At 54.1% G+C, this 19,553-nt stretch overlaps 1 protein-coding gene across 7 annotated transcripts in view; it reads right to left on the bottom strand.

Moving 5' to 3' along the window:
- Positions 1 to 2,143: 2,143 nt before the first annotated feature.
- Positions 2,144 to 19,553, bottom strand: part of rrp36 (ribosomal RNA processing 36) — a 58,503-nt gene continuing 41,093 nt past the window's right edge. For all 7 annotated transcript variants that reach the window (XM_078204551.1, XM_078204552.1, XM_078204554.1 and 4 more), the window contains 2 exons: positions 13,537 to 13,654; positions 2,144 to 2,998 (listed from right to left, as the gene is read on the bottom strand). In XM_078204551.1, coding sequence (XP_078060677.1) covers positions 2,859 to 2,998; positions 13,537 to 13,654 — 258 coding nt within the window. In that variant the 3' untranslated portion in view covers positions 2,144 to 2,858. The remainder of the gene's footprint in view (positions 2,999 to 13,536; positions 13,655 to 19,553) is intronic.

Genomic DNA, 19,553 nt, shown 5'->3' with positions numbered 1-19,553 from the left:
GGCACGCTGGCCTTCATCGGTCGGGGAGTTGAGGAATTGGAAAATCATGTTGCAGCTGTATAAGACTTTGGTTCGGCCCCATTTGGAGTATTGTGAACATTTCTGGTCACCACACTACTGGAAGGATGTTGATGCATTGGAAAGGGTGCAGAAGAGATTTACCAGGATGCTGCCTGGTTTGGAGGATATGGACTATGAAGAAAGATTGAACAAACTTGGATTGTTTTCACTGGAGCGTCGGAGGATGAGGGGGGACCTGATAGAGGTTTACAAGATTACGACAGGCTTGGATAGAGTGGAGAGTCAGAGTCTTTTTCCCAGGGTCAAAGGGTCAACTACTCGGGGGCACAGGTTGAGAGTGAGAGGGGGAAAGTTTAACAGAGATGTGAGGGGCACGTTTTCCACACAGAGGGTGGTGAATGCCTGGAACGCGCTGCCGGAGGAGGTGGTGGAAGCAGATTCTATAACAACGTTCAAGAGGCATCTGGATAGATACATGAATAGGCAGGGAATAGAGGGATATGGACCACACAGAGACAAGAAAATATTAGAGAGGCATCTGTGTTGGCACAGACTTGGTGGGCCGAAGGGCCTGGTCCTGTGCCGTACTGTTCTTTGTTGAGTCCCATGGAAACATCCTCCTGACTGTATAACCACTGTGCCACCACCTCTGCTGGGTCTGTCCTGCCGGTGAGACAGGACCTACCCAGGGATGGTGGTGTCTGGAATGTTATCTGGAAGGTATGGTTCCGTGAGAATGACGATGTCAGGCTGTTGCTTGGCTCGTCTCTCCGAATTTTGGCACTGGGCCCCAGATGTTCGGAAGGACGATGTTACAGCGTTGACAGGGCTGGACTTCCCGGTATTGTTTCCGGTGCCTCAGTCGATGCCAGATAGTCCGTCTGGTTTCATTTCTTTCAAAATTCATCATGTTTTGAGACAACGGAGTATCTCGCTCGGCCAGTTCAGAGTCACCCACATTGCTGAGGCTCTGGAGTCACAGGTAGGCCAGACCGGGGAAGGACGGCAGATTCCCTTCCCTCAAGGACATTAGTGAACCAGATGGGTCATGGTCACCATTACTAAGAGATAAATTTCACCAGCTGCTGTGCTGGGATTCGAACCTGTGTCCCCACAGTATTAGCCTGGGGATTAATAGTCCAGTGACATTACACCAGTGTCTCTCCCTGCTGTTAGCAAATGGCAGAGCAGGCTGGAGGGGCTGGAACATCCGCATGGACAGGAGGGGCTGGAACATCCGCATGGACAGGAGGGGCTGGAACATCCGCATGGACAGGAGGGGCTGGAACATCCGCATGGACAGGAGGGGCTGGAACATCCGCATGGACAGGAGGGGCTGGAACATCCGCATGGACAGGAGGGGCTGGAACATCCGCATGGACAGGAGGGGCTGGAACATCCGCATGGACAGGAGGGGCTGGAACATCCGCATGGACAGGAGGGGCTGGAACATCCGCATGGACAGGAGGGGCTGGAACATCCGCATGGACAGGAGGGGCTGGAACATCCGCATGGACAGGAGGGGCTGGAACATCCGCATGGACAGGAGGGGCTGGAACATCCGCATGGACAGGAGGGGCTGGAACATCCGCATGGACAGGAGGGGCTGGAACATCCGCATGGACAGGAGGGGCTGGAACATCCGCATGGACAGGAGGGGCTGGAACATCCGCATGGACAGGAGGGGCTGGAACATCCGCATGGACAGGAGGGGCTGGAACATCCGCATGGACAGGAGGGGCTGGAACATCCGCATGGACAGGAGGGGCTGGAACATCCGCATGGACAGGAGGGGCTGGAACATCCGCATGGACAGGAGGGGCTGGAACATCCGCATGGACAGGAGGGGCTGGAACATCCGCATGGACAGGAGGGGCTGGAACATCCGCATGGACAGGAGGGGCTGGAACATCCGCATGGACAGGAGGGGCTGGAACATCCGCATGGACAGGAGGGGCTGGAACATCCGCATGGACAGGAGGGGCTGGAACATCCGCATGGACAGGAGGGGCTGGAACATCCGCATGGACAGGAGGGGCTGGAACATCCGCATGGACAGGAGGGGCTGGAACATCCGCATGGACAGGAGGGGCTGGAATATCCGCATGGACAGGAGGGGCTGAAAGGCCAGGTTATTTTTTATTGAATATTGAGATACCCATTCAGGAAAAAACATTCAACCAATGGGAACGGGAACAACATTCCTGACATTATATTTCAAAACAGAACGGAGTGTCAGACCCTACGGCCGAGCACAGAGTGAGAGAGTTCAATCAGACTCTACGGCCGAGCACAGAGTTCAATCAGACCCTACGGCCGAGCACAAAGAGTGAGAGTTCAATCAGACCCTATGACCGAGCACAGAGAGTGAGAGTTCAATCAGACACTACGGCCGAGCACAGAGAGAGTTCAATCAGACCCTATGGCTGAGCACAGAGAGAGTTCAATCAGGCCCTACGGCCGAGCACAGAGTGAGAGAGTTCAATCAGACCCTACGGCCGAGCACAGAGTAAGAGAGTTCAATCAGACCCTACGGCCGAGCACAGAGTGTCGTCAGGGGTAAACAGTATTTACAGATGTTACAAATCAGAGATAAATGAGGAGCCGAATTCTCCAAGTCCTGGTGTGACAGCTCATAGAGTCACCTCAATTAATTCCCATCCAATCCCAGCACAGGTCAGTGTGATGTCCGTCCAATCCCAGCACAGATCAGAGAGATTTCTGTCCAATCCCAGCACAGATCAGAGAGATTTCAGTCCAATCCCAGCACAGATCAGAGAGATTTCAGTCCAATCCCAGCACAGATCAGAGAGATTTCAGTCCAATCCCAGCACAGATCAGAGAGATTTCTTGCCGGGTAGTTTGCGGCGGTCCTTGATGGCATTTCTTTTTCTTTTCTTAGCGAGGAATGTCTCCACCTTGCCACTCCTCTTCAGCTCCAGGTATTTCTCCTTCAGCTCCAGTTTCCGCTGCTCAGCTGTGAACAGGAACAGACATGGAGTTTCCTCACCAGCAGAGTTCAGACAGCAAGTCAAATACACTTGGCTCAGGAACGAGACTATAGAACAGTGTGTGTGCGTGTGTGTGGGAGACCCGTACCCCAGTGAGAGTCAGTGTGTGTGTGGAACCCGTACCCCAGTGAGAGTCAGTGTGTGGGAGACCCGTACCCCAGTGAGAGTCAGTGTGTGTGGAACCCGTACCCCAGTGAGAGTCAGTGTGTGTGGAACCCGTACCCCAGTGAGAGTCAGTGTGTGTGGGACCCGTACCCCAGTGAGAGTCAGTGTGTGTGTGGAACCCGTACCCCAGTGAGAGTCAGTGTGTGTGGAACCCGTACCCCAGTGAGAGTCAGTGTGTGTGGAACCCGTACCCCAGTGAGAGTCAGTGTGTGTGGGACCCGTACCCCAGTGAGAGTCAGTGTGTGTGGGACCCGTACCCCAGTGAGAGTCAGTGTGTGTGGGACCCGTACCCCAGTGAGAGTCAGTGTGTGTGGGACCCGTACCCCAGTGAGAGTCAGTGTGTGTGGGACCCGTACCCCAGTGAGAGTCAGTGTGTGTGGAACCCGTACCCCAGTGAGAGTCAGTGTGTGTGGGACCCGTACCCCAGTGAGAGTCAGTGTGTGTGGAACCCGTACCCCAGTGAGAGTCAGTGTGTGTGGGACCCGTACCCCAGTGAGAGTCAGTGTGTGTGGAACCCGTACCCCAGTGAGAGTCAGTGTGTGTGGGACCCGTACCCCAGTGAGAGTCAGTGTGTGTGGAACCCGTGCCCCAGTGAGAGTCAGTGTGTGTGGGACCCGTACCCCAGTGAGAGTCAGTGTGTGTGGAACCCGTACCCCAGTGAGAGTCAGTGCGTGTGGGACCCGTACCCCAGTGAGAGTCAGTGTGTGTGGGACCCGTACCCCAGTGAGAGTCAGTGTGTGTGGGACCCGTACCCCAGTGAGAGTCAGTGTGTGTGGGACCCGTACCCCAGTGAGAGTCAGTGTGTGTGGGACCTGTACCCCAGTGAGAGTCAGTGTGGGTGAGACCCGTACCCCAGTGAGAGTCAGTGTGTGTGGGACCCGTACCCCAGTGAGAGTCAGTGTGTGTGGGACCCGTACCCCAGTGAGAGTCAGTGTGTGTGGGACCCGTACCCCAGTGAGAGTCAGTATGTGTGGGAGACCCGTACCCCAGTGAGAGTCAGTGTGTGTGGGACCCGTACCCCAGTGAGAGTTAGTGTGTGTGGGACCCGTACCCCAGTGAGAGTCAGTGTGTGTGGGACCCGTACCCCAGTGAGAGTCAGTGTGTGGAACCCGTACCCCAGTGAGAGTCAGTGTGTGTGGGACCCGTACCCCAGTGAGAGTCAGTGTGTGTGGGACCCGTACCCCAGTGAGAGTCAGTATGTGTGGGAGACCCGTACCCCAGTGAGAGTCAGTGTGTGTGGGACCCGTACCCCAGTGAGAGTCAGTGTGTGGAACCCGTACCCCAGTGAGAGTCAGTGTGTGTGGGACCCGGACCCCAGTGAGAGTCAGTGTGTGTGGGACCCGTACCCCAGTGAGAGTCAGTGTGTGTGGGACCCGTACCCCAGTGAGAGTCAGTGTGTGTGGAACCCGTACCCCAGTGAGAGTCAGTGTGTGTGGGACCCGGACCCCAGTGAGAGTCAGTATGTGTGGAACCCGTACCCCAGTGAGAGTCAGTGTGTGTGGAACCCGTACCCCAGTGAGAGTCAGTGTGTGTGGAACCCGTACCCCAGTGAGAGTCAGTGTGTGTGACCCGTACCCCAGTGAGAGTCAGTGTGTGTGGGACCCGTACCCTAGTGAGAGTCAGTGTGTGTGACCCGTACCCCAGTGAGAGTCAGTGTGTGTGACCCGTACCCCAGTGAGAGTCAGTGTGTGTGACCCGTACCCCAGTGAGAGTCAGTGTGTGTGGGACCCGTACCCCAGTGAGAGTCAGTGTGTGTGACCCGTACCCCAGTGAGAGTGACCCGTACCCCAGTGAGAGTCAGTGTGTGTGGGACCCGTACCCCAGTGAGAGTCAGTGTGTGAGAGACCCGTACCCCAGTGAGAGTCAGTGTGTGTGGGACCCGTACCCCAGTGAGAGTCAGTGTGTGTGTGGGACCCGTACCCCAGTGAGAGTCAGTGTGTGTGGGACCCGTACCCCAGTGAGAGTCAGTGTGTGTGGGACCCGTACCCCAGTGAGAGTCAGTGTGTGTGGGACCCGTACCCCAGTGAGAGTCAGTATGTGTGGGAGACCCGTACCCCAGTGAGAGTCAGTGTGTGTGGGACCCGTACCCCAGTGAGAGTCAGTGTGTGTGGGACCCGTACCCCAGTGAGAGTCAGTGTGTGTGGGACCAGTACCCCAGTGAGAGTCAGTGTGTGTGTGGGACCCGTACCCCAGTGAGAGTCAGTGTGTGTGGGACCCGTACCCCAGTGAGAGTCAGTGTGTGTGGGACCCGTACCCCAGTGAGAGTCAGTGTGTGTGGGACCCGTACCCCAGTGAGAGTCAGTGTGTGTGAAACCCGTACCCCAGTGAGAGTCAGTGTGTGTGAAACCCGTACCCCAGTGAGAGTCAGTGTGTGTGGGACCCGTACCCCAGTGAGAGTCAGTGTGTGTGGGACCCGTACCCCAGTGAGAGTCAGTGTGTGTGGGAGACCCGTACCCCAGTGAGAGTCAGTGTGTGTGGGACCCGTACCCCAGTGAGAGTCAGTGTGTGTGTGACCCGTACCCCAGTGAGAGTCAGTGTGTGTGACCCGTACCCCAGTGAGAGTGACCCGTACCCCAGTGAGAGTCAGTGTGTGTGGGACCCGTACCCCAGTGAGAGTCAGTGTGTGTGTGGGACCCGTACCCCAGTGAGAGTCAGTGTGTGTGGAATCCGTACCCCAGTGAGAGTCAGTGTGTGTGGAACCCGTACCCCAGTGAGAGTCAGTGTGTGTGGGACCCGTACCCCAGTGAGAGTCAGTGTGTGTGGAACCCGTACCCCAGTGAGAGTCAGTGTGTGTGGAACCCGTACCCCAGTGAGAGTCAGTGTGTGTGGGACCCGTACCCCAGTGAGAGTCAGTGTGTGTGGGACCCGTACCCCAGTGAGAGTCAGTGTGTGTGGAACCCGTACCCCAGTGAGAGTCAGTGTGTGTGGGACCCGTACCCCAGTGAGAGTCAGTGTGTGTGGGACCCGTACCCCAGTGAGAGTCAGTGTGTGTGTGGGACCCGTACCCCAGTGAGAGTCGGTGTGTGTGGAACCCGTACCCCAGTGAGAGTCAGTGTGTGTGGAATCCGTACCCCAGTGAGAGTCAGTGTGTGTGGAACCCATACCCCAGTGAGAGTCAGTGTGTGTGGAACCCGTACCCCAGTGAGAGTCAGTGTGTGTGGAACCCGTACCCCAGTGAGAGTCAGTGTGTGTGGGACCCGTACCCCAGTGAGAGTCAGTGTGTGTGGGACCCGTACCTCAGTGAGAGTCAGTGTGTGTGGGACCCGTACTCCAGTGAGAGTCAGTATGTGTGGGAGACCCGTACCCCAGTGAGAGTCAGTGTGTGTGGGACCCGTACCCCAGTGAGAGTCAGTGTGTGTGGGACCTGTACCCCAGTGAGAGTCAGTGTGTGTGGGACCCGTACCCCAGTGAGAGTCAGTGTGTGTGGGACCCGTACCCCAGTGGGAGTCAGTGTGTGTGGGACCCGTACCCCAGTGAGAGTCAGTGTGTGTGGGACCCGTACCCCAGTGAGAGTCAGTGTGTGTGGGACCCGTACACCAGTGAGAGTCAGTGTGTGGGAGACCCATACCCCAGTGAGAGTCAGTGTGTGTGACCCGTACCCCAGTGAGAGTCAGTGTGTGTGGGACCCGTACTCCAGTGAGAGTCAGTGTGTGTGGGACCTGTACCCCAGTGAGAGTCAGTGTGTGTGACCCGTACCCCAGTGAGAGTCAGTGTGTGTGGGACCCGTACCCCAGTGAGAGTCAGTGTGTGTGGGACCCGTACTCCAGTGAGAGTCAGTGTGTGTGGGACCCGTACCCCAGTGAGAGTCAGTGTGTGTGGGACCCGTACCCCAGTGAGAGTCAGTGTGTGTGGGACCCGTACCCCAGTGAGAGTCAGTGTGTGTGGGACCCGTACCCCAGTGAGAGTCAGTGTGTGTGGGACCCGTACCCCAGTGAGAGTCAGTGTGTGTGGGACCCGTACCCCAGTGAGAGTCAGTGTGTGTGGGACCCGTACCCCAGTGAGAGTCAGTGTGTGTGGAACCCGTACCCCAGTGAGAGTCAGTGTGTGTGGGACCCGTACCCCAGTGAGAGTCAGTGTGTGTGACCCGTACCCCAGTGAGAGTCAGTGTGTGTGTGACCCGTACCCCAGTGAGAGTCAGTGTGTGGGACCCGTACCCCAGTGAGAGTCAGTGTGTGTGGAACCCGTACCCCAGTGAGAGTCAGTGTGTGTGACCCGTACCCCAGTGAGAGTCAATGTGTGTGACCCGTACCCCAGTGAGAGTGACCCGTACCCCAGTGAGAGTCAGTGTGTGTGGGACCCGTACCCCAGTGAGAGTCAGTGTGTGTGGGACCCGTACCCCAGTGAGAGTCAGTGTGTGTGGAACCCGTACCCCAGTGAGAGACAGTGTGTGAGAGACCCGTACCCCAGTGAGAGTCAGTGTGTGTGGGACCCGTACCCCAGTGAGTCAGTGTGTGTGGGACCCGTACCCCAGTGAGAGTCAGTGTGTGTGTGGGACCCGTACCCCAGTGAGAGTCAGTGTGTGTGGAACCCGTACCCCAGTGAGAGTCAGTGTGTGTGGAACCCGTACCCCAGTGAGAGTCAGTGTGTGTGGAACCCGTACCCCAGTGAGAGTCAGTGTGTGTGTGACCCGTACCCCAGTGAGAGTCAGTGTGTGTGGAATCCGTACCCCAGTGAGAGTCAGTGTGTGTGGAACCCGTACCCCAGTGAGAGTCAGTGTGTGTGGGACCCGTACCCCAGTGAGAGTCAGTGTGTGTGGGACCCGTACCCCAGTGAGAGTCAGTGTGTGTGGGACCCGTACCCCAGTGAGAGTCAGTGTGTGTGGGACCCGTACCCCAGTGAGAGTCAGTGTGTGTGGGACCCGTACCCCAGTGAGAGTCAGTGTGTGTGGGACCCGTACCCCAGTGAGAGTCAGTGTGTGTGGGACCTGTACCCCAGTGAGAGTCAGTGTGTGTGGGACCCGTACTCCAGTGAGAGTCAGTATGTGTGGGACCCGTACCCCAGTGAGAGTCAGTGTGTGTGGGACCCGTACCCCAGTGAGAGTCAGTGTGTGTGGGACCCGTACACCAGTGAGAGTCAGTGTGTGTGGGACCCAGACCCCAGTGAGAGTCAGTGTGTGTGACCCGTACCCCAGTGAGAGTCAGTGTGTGTGGGACCCGTACCCCAGTGAGAGTCAGTGTGTGTGGGAGACCCGTACCCCAGTGAGAGTCAGTGTGTGTGGAACCCGTACCCCAGTGAGAGTCAGTGTGTGTGGGACCCGTACCCCAGTGAGAGTCAGTGTGTGGGACCCGTACCCCAGTGAGAGTCAGTGTGTGTGACCCGTACCCCAGTGAGAGTCAGTGTGTGTGGGACCCGTACACCAGTGAGAGTCAGTGTGTGTGGGACCCATACCCCAGTGAGAGTCAGTGTGTGTGACCCGTACCCCAGTGAGAGTCAGTGTGTGTGGGACCCGTACCCCAGTGAGAGTCAGTGTGTGTGACCCGTACCCCAGTGAGAGTCAGTGTGTTGACCCGTACCCCAGTGAGAGTCAGTGTGTGTGGGACCCGTACACCAGTGAGAGTCAGTGTGTGTGGGACCCATACCCCAGTGAGAGTCAGTGTGTGTGACCCGTACCCCAGTGAGAGTCAGTGTGTGTGGGACCCGTACCCCAGTGAGAGTCAGTGTGTGTGGGAGACCCGTATCCCAGTGAGAGTCAGTGTGTGTGACCCGTACCCCAGTGAGAGTCAGTGTGTGGGACCCGTACCCCAGTGAGAGTCAGTGTGTGGGACCCGTACCCCAGTGAGAGTCAGTGTGTGTGACCCGTACCCCAGTGAGAGTCAGTGTGTGTGACCCGTACCCTAGTGAGAGTCAGTGTGTGTGACCCGTACCCCAGTGAGAGTCAGTGTGTGTGACCCGTACCCCAGTGAGAGTGACCCGTACCCCAGTGAGAGTCAGTGTGTGTGGGACCCGTACCCCAGTGAGAGTCAGTGTGTGTGGAACCCGTACCCCAGTGAGAGTCAGTGTGTGAGAGACCCGTACCCCAGTGAGAGTCAGTGTGTGTGACCCGTACCCCAGTGAGAGTCAGTGTGTGTGTGGGACCCGTACCCCAGTGAGAGTCGGTGTGTGTGGAACCCGTACCCCAGTGAGAGTCAGTGTGTGTGGAATCCGTACCCCAGTGAGAGTCAGTGTGTGGGACCCATACCCCAGTGAGAGTCAGTGTGTGTGGGACCCGTACCCCAGTGAGAGTCGGTGTGTGTGGAACCCGTACCCCAGTGAGAGTCAGTGTGTGTGGAACCCGTACCCCAGTGAGAGTCAGTGTGTGTGGAACCCGTACCCCAGTGAGAGTCAGTGTGTGTGGAACCCGTACCCCAGTGAGAGTCAGTGTGTGTGGAACCCGTACCCAGTGAGAGTCAGTGTGTGTGGAACCCGTACCCCAGTGAGAGTCAGTGTGTGTGGGACCCGTTCCCCAGTGAGAGTCAGTGTGTGTGGAATCCGTACCCCAGTGAGAGTCAGTGTGTGTGGGACCCGTACCCCAGTGAGAGTCAGTGTGTGTGGAATTCGTACCCCAGTGAGAGTCGGTGTGTGTGGAACCCGTACCCCAGTGAGAGTCAGTGTGTGTGGAATCCGTACCCCAGTGAGAGTGTGTGTGTGTGGGACCCGTACCCCAGTGAGAGTCAGTGTGTGTGTGGGACCCGTACCCCAGTGAGAGTCGGTGTGTGTGGAACCCGTACCCCAGTGAGAGTCGGTGTGTGTGGAACCCGTACCCCAGTGAGAGTCAGTGTGTGTGGAACCCGTACCCCAGTGAGAGTCAGTGTGTGTGGAACCTGTACCCCAGTGAGAGTCAGTGTGTGGGACCCGTACCCCAGTGAGAGTCAGTGTGTGTGGGACCTGTACCCCAGTGAGAGTCAGTGTGTGTGGGACCCGTACCCCAGTGAGAGCCAGTGTGTGTGGGACCCGTACCCCAGTGAGAGTCGGTGTGTGTGGAACCCGTACCCCAGTGAGAGTCAGTGTGTGTGGGACCCGTACCCCAGTGAGAGTCAGTGTGTGTGGAACCCGTACCCCAGTGAGAGTCAGTGTGTGAGAGACCCGTACCCCAGTGAGAGTCAGTGTGTGTGGGACCCGTACCCCAGTGAGTCAGTGTGTGTGGGACCCGTACCCCAGTGAGAGTCAGTGTGTGTGTGGGACCCGTACCCCAGTGAGAGTCAGTGTGTGTGGAATCCGTACCCCAGTGAGAGTCAGTGTGTGTGGAACCCATACCCCAGTGAGAGTCAGTGTGTGTGGAACCCGTACCCCAGTGAGAGTCAGTGTGTGTGGAACCCGTACCCCAGTGAGAGTCAGTGTGTGTTGGACCCGTACCCCAGTGAGAGTCAGTGTGTGTGGAACCCGTACCCCAGTGAGAGTCAGTGTGTGTGAAACCCGTACCCCAGTGAGAGTCAGTGTGTGTGGGACCCGTACCCCAGTGAGAGTCAGTGTGTGTGAAACCCGTACCCCAGTGAGAGTCAGTGTGTGTGGGACCCGTACCCCACTGAGGGTCAGTGTGTGTGGGACCCGTACCCCAGTGAGAGTCAGTGTGTGTGGGACCCGTACCCCAGTGAGAGTCAGTGTGTGTGGGACCAGTACCCCAGTGAGAGTCAGTGTGTGTGGAACCCGTTCCCCAGTGAGAGTCAGTGTGTGTGGGACCCGTACCCCAGTGAGAGTCAGTGTGTGTGGGACCCGTACCCCAGTGAGAGTCAGTGTGTGTGGGACCCGTACCCCAGTGAGAGTCAGTGTGTGTGGGACCCGTACTCCAGTGAGAGTCAGTATGTGTGGGAGACCCGTACCCCAGTGAGAGTCAGTGTGTGTGGGACCCGTACCCCAGTGAGAGTCAGTGTGTGTGGAACCCGTACCCCAGTGAGAGTCAGTGTGTGGGACCCGTACTCCAGTGAGAGTCAGTATGTGTGGGAGACCCGTACCCCAGTGAGAGTCAGTGTGTGTGACCCGTACCCCAGTGAGAGTCAGTGTGTGTGTGGGACCCGTACCCCAGTGAGAGTCAGTGTGTGTGGAATCCGTACCCCAGTGAGAGTCAGTGTGTGGGACCCGTACCCCAGTGAGAGTCAGTGTGTGTGGGACCCGTACCCCAGTGAGAGTCGGTGTGTGTGGAACCCGTACCCCAGTGAGAGTCAGTGTGTGTGGAACCCGTACCCCAGTGAGAGTCAGTGTGTGTGGAACCCGTACCCCAGTGAGAGTCAGTGTGTGTGGAACCCGTACCCAGTGAGAGTCAGTGTGTGTGGAACCCGTACCCCAGTGAGAGTCAGTGTGTGTGGGACCCGTTCCCCAGTGAGAGTCAGTGTGTGTGGAATCCGTACCCCAGTGAGAGTCAGTGTGTGTGGGACCCGTACCCCAGTGAGAGTCAGTGTGTGTGGAATCCGTACCCCAGTGAGAGTCGGTGTGTGTGGAACCCGTACCCCAGTGAGAGTCAGTGTGTGTGGAATCCGTACCCCAGTGAGAGTCAGTGTGTGTGGGACCCGTACCCCAGTGAGAGTCAGTGTGTGTGTGGGACCCGTACCCCAGTGAGAGTCGGTGTGTGTGGAACCCGTACCCCAGTGAGAGTCGGTGTGTGTGGAACCCGTACCCCAGTGAGAGTCAGTGTGTGTGGAACCCGTACCCCAGTGAGAGTCAGTGTGTGTGGGACCCGTACCCCAGTGAGAGTCAGTGTGTGTGGGACCCGTACCCCAGTGAGAGTCGGTGTGTGTGGAACCCGTACCCCAGTGAGAGTCGGTGTGTGTGGAACCCGTACCCCAGTGAGAGTCAGTGTGTGTGGAACCCGTACCCCAGTGAGAGTCAGTGTGTGTGGGACCTGTACCCCAGTGAGAGTCAGTGTGTGTGGGACCCGTACCCCAGTGAGAGTCAGTGTGTGTGGGACCCGTACCCCAGTGAGAGTCAGTGTGTGTGGGACCTGTACCCCAGTGAGAGTCAGTGTGTGTGGGACCCGTACCCCAGTGAGAGTCAGTGTGTGTGGAACCCGTGCCCCAGTGAGAGTCAGTATGTGTGGGAGACCCGTACCCCAGTGAGAGTCAGTGTGTGTGGAACCCGTACCCCAGTGAGAGTCAGTGTGTGTGGGACCCGTACCCCAGTGAGAGTCAGTGTGTGTGGGACCTGTACCCCAGTGAGAGTCAGTGTGTGTGGGACCCGTACCCCAGTGAGAGTCAGTGTGTGTGGGACCCGTACCCCAGTGAGAGTCAGTGTGTGTGGGACCCGTACCCCAGTGAGAGTCAGTGTGTGTGGGACCCGTACCCCAGTGAGAGTCAGTGTGTGTGGGACCCGTACCCCAGTGAGAGTCAGTGTGTGTGGGACCCGTACCCCAGTGAGAGTCAGTGTGTATATTCTGCTGAGAGATCATTCTCACATTCTGGATGTTTAAGAACAAAGAAAATTACAGCACAGGAACAGGCCCTTCGGCCCCTCCAAGCCTGCACCGACCATGCTGCCCGACTTAACTAAAACCCCCTACCCTTCCGGGGACCATATCCCTCTATTCCCATCCTATTCATGTATTTGTCAAGACGCCCTTAAAATTCACTACCTTATCCGCTTCCACTACCTCCCCCGGCACGAGTTCCAGGCATCCACCACCCTCTGTGTAAAAAATCTGCCTCGTACATCTCCTTTAAACCTTGCCTCTCGCACCTTAAACCTGTGCCCCCCAGGAATAGACTCTTCCACCGTGGGAAAAAGTTTCTGACTATCCACTCTGTCCATGCCTCTCATAATCTTGTAGACTCCTATCAGGTCTCCCCTCAACCTCCGTCGCTCCAGTGAGAACAAACCAAGTTTCTCCAACCTCTCCTCATTGCTGATGCCCTCCATACCAGGCAACATCCTGGTAAATCTTTTCTGTACCCTCTCCAAAGCCTCCACATCCTTCTGGTAGTGTGGCGACCAGAATTGAACACTATATTCCAAGTGCGGCCTCACTAAGGTTCTATAAAGCTGCAACATGACTTGCCAATTTTCAAACTCAATGCCCCGGCCGATGAAGGCAAGCATGCCGTATGCCTTCTTGACTAACTTCTCCACCTGCATTGCCACTTTCAGTGACCTGTGTACCCGTACACCCAGTTCCCTCTGCCTATCAATACTCTTAAGGGTTCTGCCATTTACTGTATGTTTCCTATATTTATTAGACCTTCCAAAATGCATTACCTCACATTTGTCCGGATTAAACTCCATCTGAGTCTCCAACTGATCTATATCCTGCTGTATCCTCTGATGGTCATCGCTATCCGCAAATCCACCAACCTTTGTGTCATCCGCAAACTTACTAATCAATCCAGTTACATTCTCCTCCAAATGATTTATATATATTACAAACAGTCCGACTTACATTTTTTCAGGAAGTATGGCTTGCTGCCTTGTTGTACTCGCGTCCTCTGGTTTTGTTTAAACTCCTTCAGTCGCTCTTTCTGTTGTCGCTGCTTCTTCTGTGCCTCGTCCCGGTGTATCTGAGAGTGAGAATGGGAGAATGGTCAGTCTCTAGTGGACAGGCGGGGAGGGACAGAGACACAGCGGACCTGCACAACACTGCAGCAATATCCCAGCTACAGGAGGTATTGACAGGGTCGCCAGGGGCTTGGTGTGAAGGTCACACAGACAGCGTAACGGGTGTTCTGAACAAGAGTCATCAAGACTCGATTTCCCCCCTCCACAGATGCTGCCAGACCTGCTGAGTGTGACAGCGTTTGCTGTGTTTGTACCAGGTTTGAATTGTGCCAGGACACAAAGCAAAATTAGACTTCAGCCCAAAACCACACCTTAAATTACAGCAATAACAAGGAGTGGGCAATCGAATCCCCCCTCATGCATTCCATTTCCCTATTCCCTGCTGAAGCTGCACGCGAGCTTTCTGTGATTTATGCATGAGGACCCCCTCCCCCCCCAGTCCCTCTGTGCTGCAGCTTTCTGCAGCCTTTCTCCATTTAAATCATATCCAGCTCCTTTATCCTTCCGACCAAAGTGACTAACTTCACATTTCCCTACATTATCTTCCATCTGCCAAGTTTTTGCCCACTCACCTAACCTGTCTGCAAGATATAACAAGCTACAAGATGAAGGCATGTAAAATCGCCGGCTCCAACGCACCCCTCCCTGATGAACTCAATCCATTCTACGCCCGTTTTGAGCAAGAGGTCAGCGAGAGCACGCCCTCCACCCTGGAAGCCCTGGATGAACCTGTATCTGGGGTCACCGTTGCAGATGTCAGAGCAGCTTTCTCGAAGGTCAACCCACGGAAGGTGACTGGCCCGGATGGGGTACCCGGACGAGTACTCAGATCCTGCGTGGATCAGTTGGCGGGGGTATTCACAGACATCTTCAACCTCTCTTTACAACAATCTGAGGTCCCTATCTGCTTCAAGAAGACGACCATCATCCCGGTACCTAAGAAAAACCAAGCAGCGTGCCTTAATGACTATCGGCCGGTGGCTCTGACATCCATCATTATGAAGTGCTTCGAAAGGTTAGCCATGGCACAAATCAATTCCGGCCTCTCAGATTGCCTGGATCCACTAGTTTGCTTACCGCCGCAACAGGTCCACAGCAGACGCCATCTCCCTGGCCCTGCACTCAACCCTGGAACACCTACATAACAAGGACACCTATATCAGACTCCTATTTATTGACTGCAGCTCAGCCTTCAACACTATTATTCCCACGAAACTCATCTCCAAACTCCGTGGCCTGGGCCTGGGCACCTCCCTCTGCGACTGGATCCTGAACTTACGAGTCATAGAGGTTTACAGCGTGGAAACAGGCCCTTCGGCCCAACTTGTCCATGCCACCCTTTCTTTTTTAAGCTGATCCCAATTGCCCGCATTTGGCCCATATCCCTCTATACCCATCGTACCCATAGAACATAGAACATTACAGCGCAGTACAGGCCCTTCGGCCCTCGATGTTGCGCCGACCAGTGGAACCAATCTAAAGCCCCTCTAATCTACACTATTCCAATATCATCCATATGTTTATCCAATAACCACTTGAACGCTCTCAACGTTGACGAGTCCACCACTGCTGCAGGCAGGGCATTCCACGCCCTTACTACTCTCTGAGTATAGAACCTACCTCTAACATCTGTCCTATATCTCTCACCCCTCAATTTAAAGCTATGTCCCCTCGTGCTAGCCAACACCATCCGAGGAAAAAGGCTCTCACTATCCACCCTATCTAATCCTCTGATCATCTTGTATGCCTCTATTAAGTCACCTCTTAACCTTCTTCTCTCTAACGAAAACAACCTCAAGCTCCTCAGCCTTTCCTCACACGATTTTCCCACCATACCAGGCGACATCCTGGTAAATCTCCTCTGCACCCTTTCCAACACTTCCACATCTTTCCTATAATACGGCGACCAGAACTGTACGCAATACTCCAAATGCGGCCGCACCAGAGTTTTGTACAGTTGCAGCATGACCTCCTGGCTCTGAAACTCAATCCCTCTACCAATAAAATCTAACACACCGTACGCCTTCTTAACAACCCTATCAACCTGGGTGCCAACTTTCAGGGATCTATGCACATGGACACCCAGATCCCTCTGTTCATCCACACTACCAAGTATCTTACCATTAGCCCAGTACTCTGTATTCCTGTTACTCCTTCCAAAGTGTAAGTTACCCACGTAACTATCGAAATGCTTTTTAAAAGATAAAATTGTACCCGCCTCTACTACTACCTCTGGCAGCTTATTCCAGACACTCACCACCCTCTGTGAAAAAATTGCCCCTCTGGACACTTTTGTATCTCTCCTCTCTCACCTTAAACCTATGCCCTCTAGTTTTAGACTCTCCTACCTTTGGGAAAAGATATTGACTATCTCGCTGATCTGTGCCCCTCATTATTTTATAGACCTCTATAAGGTCACCCCATAGCCTCCGACGCTCCAGAGAAAAAAGTCCCAGTCTCTCCAGCCTCTCCTTATAACTCAATCCATCAAGTCCCGGTAGCATTCTAGTAAATCTCTTCTGCACTCTTTCTAGTTTAATAATATCCTTTCTATAATAGGGTGACCAGAATTGCACACAGTATTCCAAGTGTGGCCTGACCAATGTCTTGTTCAACTTCAACAAGACGTCCCAACTCCTGTATTCAATGTTCTGACCGATGAAACCAAGCATGCCGAATGCCTTCTTCACCACTCTGTCCACCTGTGACTCCACTTTCAAGGAGCTATGAACATGTACCCCTAGATCTCTTTGTTCTGTAACTCTCCCCAACGCGTTACCATTAACTGAGTAAGTCCTGCCCTGGTTCAATCTACCAAAATACATCACCTCGCATTTGTCTAAATTAAACTCCATCTGCCATTCGTCAGCCCACTGGCCCAATTGATCAAGATCCCGTTGCAATTGGAGATAACTTTCTTCACTGTCCACTGTGCCACCAATCTTAGTATCATCTGCAAACTTACTAACCATGCCCCCTATATTCTCATCCAAATCATTAATATAAATGACAAATAACAGTGACCCAGCACTGATCCCTGATCCAGTTTGAAAAACAACTCTCTACAACCACGACAGAAGCCAATTTTGTATCCATTTAGATACCTCATCCTGGATACCGTGAGATTTAACCTTATGCAGCAATCTGCCAACTTCCTAACTCACAGACCACAATCAGTAAGGATAGGCAACAACCCCTCCTCCACGATCATCCTCAACACCAGTGCCCCACAAGGCTGTGTTCTCAGCCCCCTACTATACTCTTTATACACCTATGACTGCGGCCAAATTCCCCTCCAATTTGATTTACAAGTTTGCTGATGACACCATCGTAGTGGGTTGGATCTCAAACAATGATGAGACAGAGTACAGGGATGAGATAGAGAATCTGGTGAACTGGTGAAGCAACAATAATCTCTCCCTCAATGTCAACAAAATGAAGGAGATTGTCATCGACTTCAGGAAGCGTAAAGGAGGACATGCCCCTGTCTACATCAACGGGGATGAAGTAGAAAGGGTCGAGAGCTTCAGGTTTTTAGGTGTCCAGATCACCAACCTGTCCTGGTCCCCCCCATGCTGACACTATAGTTAAGAAAGCCCACCAACACCTCTACTTTCTCAGAAGACTAAGGAAATTTGGCATGTCAGCTACGACTCTCACCAACTTTTACAGATGCACCATAGAAAGCATTCTTTCTGGTTGTATCACAGCTTGGTATGGCTCCTGCTCTGCCCAAGACAGCAAGGAACTACAAAAGGTTGTGAATGTAGCCCAATCCATCACTCAAACCAGCCTCCCATCCATTGACTCTGTCTTCCTGCTGCCTCGGCAAAGCAGACAGCATAATTAAGGACTCCACGCACCCGGACATTCTCTCTTCCACCTTCTCCCGTCAGGAAAGGTCTGAGGTCACGTACCAACCAACTCGAACAGCTTCTTCCCTGCTGCCATCAGACTTTTGAATGGACCTTGCATTAAGTTGATCTTTCTCTACCCCCTAGCTATGACTGTAACACTACATTCTGCACTCTCTCCTTTCCTTTGCTATGGATGTATGCTTTGTGTAGCGCGCAAGAAACAATACTTTTCACTATATGCTAATACATGTGACAATAATAAATCAAATCAAATGTCTATATCCCTCTGTAGACTCTCTATCACCCTCACCACTTGCCTTCCCACCTATTTGTGTTATCACAAACTTGGCAATAGTCCATTCACTTCCCTTGTCACGGTCATTAATATATATTGTAAATAATTGTGGCCCCAGCACTGATCTCTGTGGCACTCTGCGAGTTACAGGTTGCCATCCTGAAAATGCCTCTTATCCCAACTCTCTGTCCTCTATCAGTTAACCAATCCTCTATCCATGCTAATATACTACCCCCAACACCATGGGTTCTTATTGTATTAAGCAGCCTTTAATAATAATTCTGACATTTTCCCTCGGGCAGACACTCAGCGAACCAGCCTGGACTTTCCTGCTTTCTGTCTCCCTCCTTTTTCAAATTAAGGAGTTACATTGGCTGTGTCCAATCGAATGGAACCTTTCCCGAATCCAGGGAATTTTGGAAAAAAGCAGGGGTCCCAGGGATCAGGAACTTCACTTATTTAGACAGACTGGAGGAGTCGGGTTCGCTTTACTTGCAGAAGAAAATATTGAGAGATTTGACCAAAAGCGTTCGAATGAAGGGTCAGGACAGAGTGGAGGCAGAGAAACTCTCCCATTGGTGGAAGCATCGAGAACCAGAGAACATCGATTGAAGATGATTGCTTAAAGCAATGGGGGAGGCAGGGTGAAGGATCTGGAATGTTCTGTCTGAGAGTGTGGGGTGGATGGGGGGGTGGGCGGGGGGGCAGGGTGAAGGATCTGGAATGTTCTGTCTGGGGGAGACAGGGTGAAGGATCTGGAATGTTCTGTCTGGGGGAGGCAGGGTGAAGGATCTGGAATGTTCTGTCTGGGGGAGGCAGGGTGAAGGATCTGGAATGTTCTGTCTGAGAGTGTGGGGTGGATGGGGGGGTGGGCGGGGGGGGGGGGGCAGGGTGAAGGATCTGGAATGAAATTCCGAAGTGGGAGGGAGAGGAGGCAGAGGTCGTGGTGCATACTGGTACCACTGACATAGTAAGAAGTTTAACAACACCAGGTTAAAGGCCAACAGGTTTATTTGGTAGCAAAAGCCATGCAGCGTCTGCGACAACGGATGAATGAACACCGCTCGACAATCACCAGGCAAGACTGTTCTCTTCCTGTTGGGGAGCACTTCAGCGGTCACGGGCATTCAGCCTCTGATCTTCGGGTAAGCGTTCTCCAAGGCGGCCTTCGCGACACACGACAGCGCAGAGTCGCTGAGCAGAAACTGATAGCCAAGTTCCGCACACACGAGGACGGCCTCAACCGGGATATTGGGTTCATGTCACACTATTTGTAACCCCCACAGAGTTTCACTGGCTGTCTTGTCTGGAGACAATACACATCTTTTTAGCCTGTCTTGATGCTCTCTCCACTCACGTTCTTTTGTGAGGCCGATTCACCTCAGTGAATCGGCCTCATTGCGTCTTGGAAGTACAGCAGAGAGGGAGAGATTCGCGAGAGGAGTGCTGCGGGTAAGCGCTGTTATTTTTAACTTACTTTTTCGCGGGTTTTTTCTTTAAAAATATCTAAACCCGGAAGTGGTCGCGCAGGGAGGTCTGGGAGAGAGAGATTTTTTTTTTTAAAAGTTACTCACCTCAGTGAATCGGCCTCATTGCGTCTTGGAAGTGCAGCAGAGAGGGAGAGATTCGCGAGAGGAGTGCTGCGGGTAAGCGCTGTTATTTTTAACTTACTTTTTCGCGGGTTTTTTCTTTAAAAATATCTAAACCCGGAAGTGGTCGCGCAGGGAGGTCTGGGAGAGAGAGATTTTT

Source organism: Mustelus asterias, unplaced genomic scaffold (assembly GCF_964213995.1).
Source record: "Mustelus asterias unplaced genomic scaffold, sMusAst1.hap1.1 HAP1_SCAFFOLD_379, whole genome shotgun sequence".
In the NCBI taxonomy this organism is placed as follows: Eukaryota; Metazoa; Chordata; class Chondrichthyes; order Carcharhiniformes; family Triakidae; genus Mustelus; species Mustelus asterias.
The sequence above is the reverse complement of the archived record's forward strand: the minus strand, read 5'-3'. Positions and strand labels throughout refer to the sequence as shown.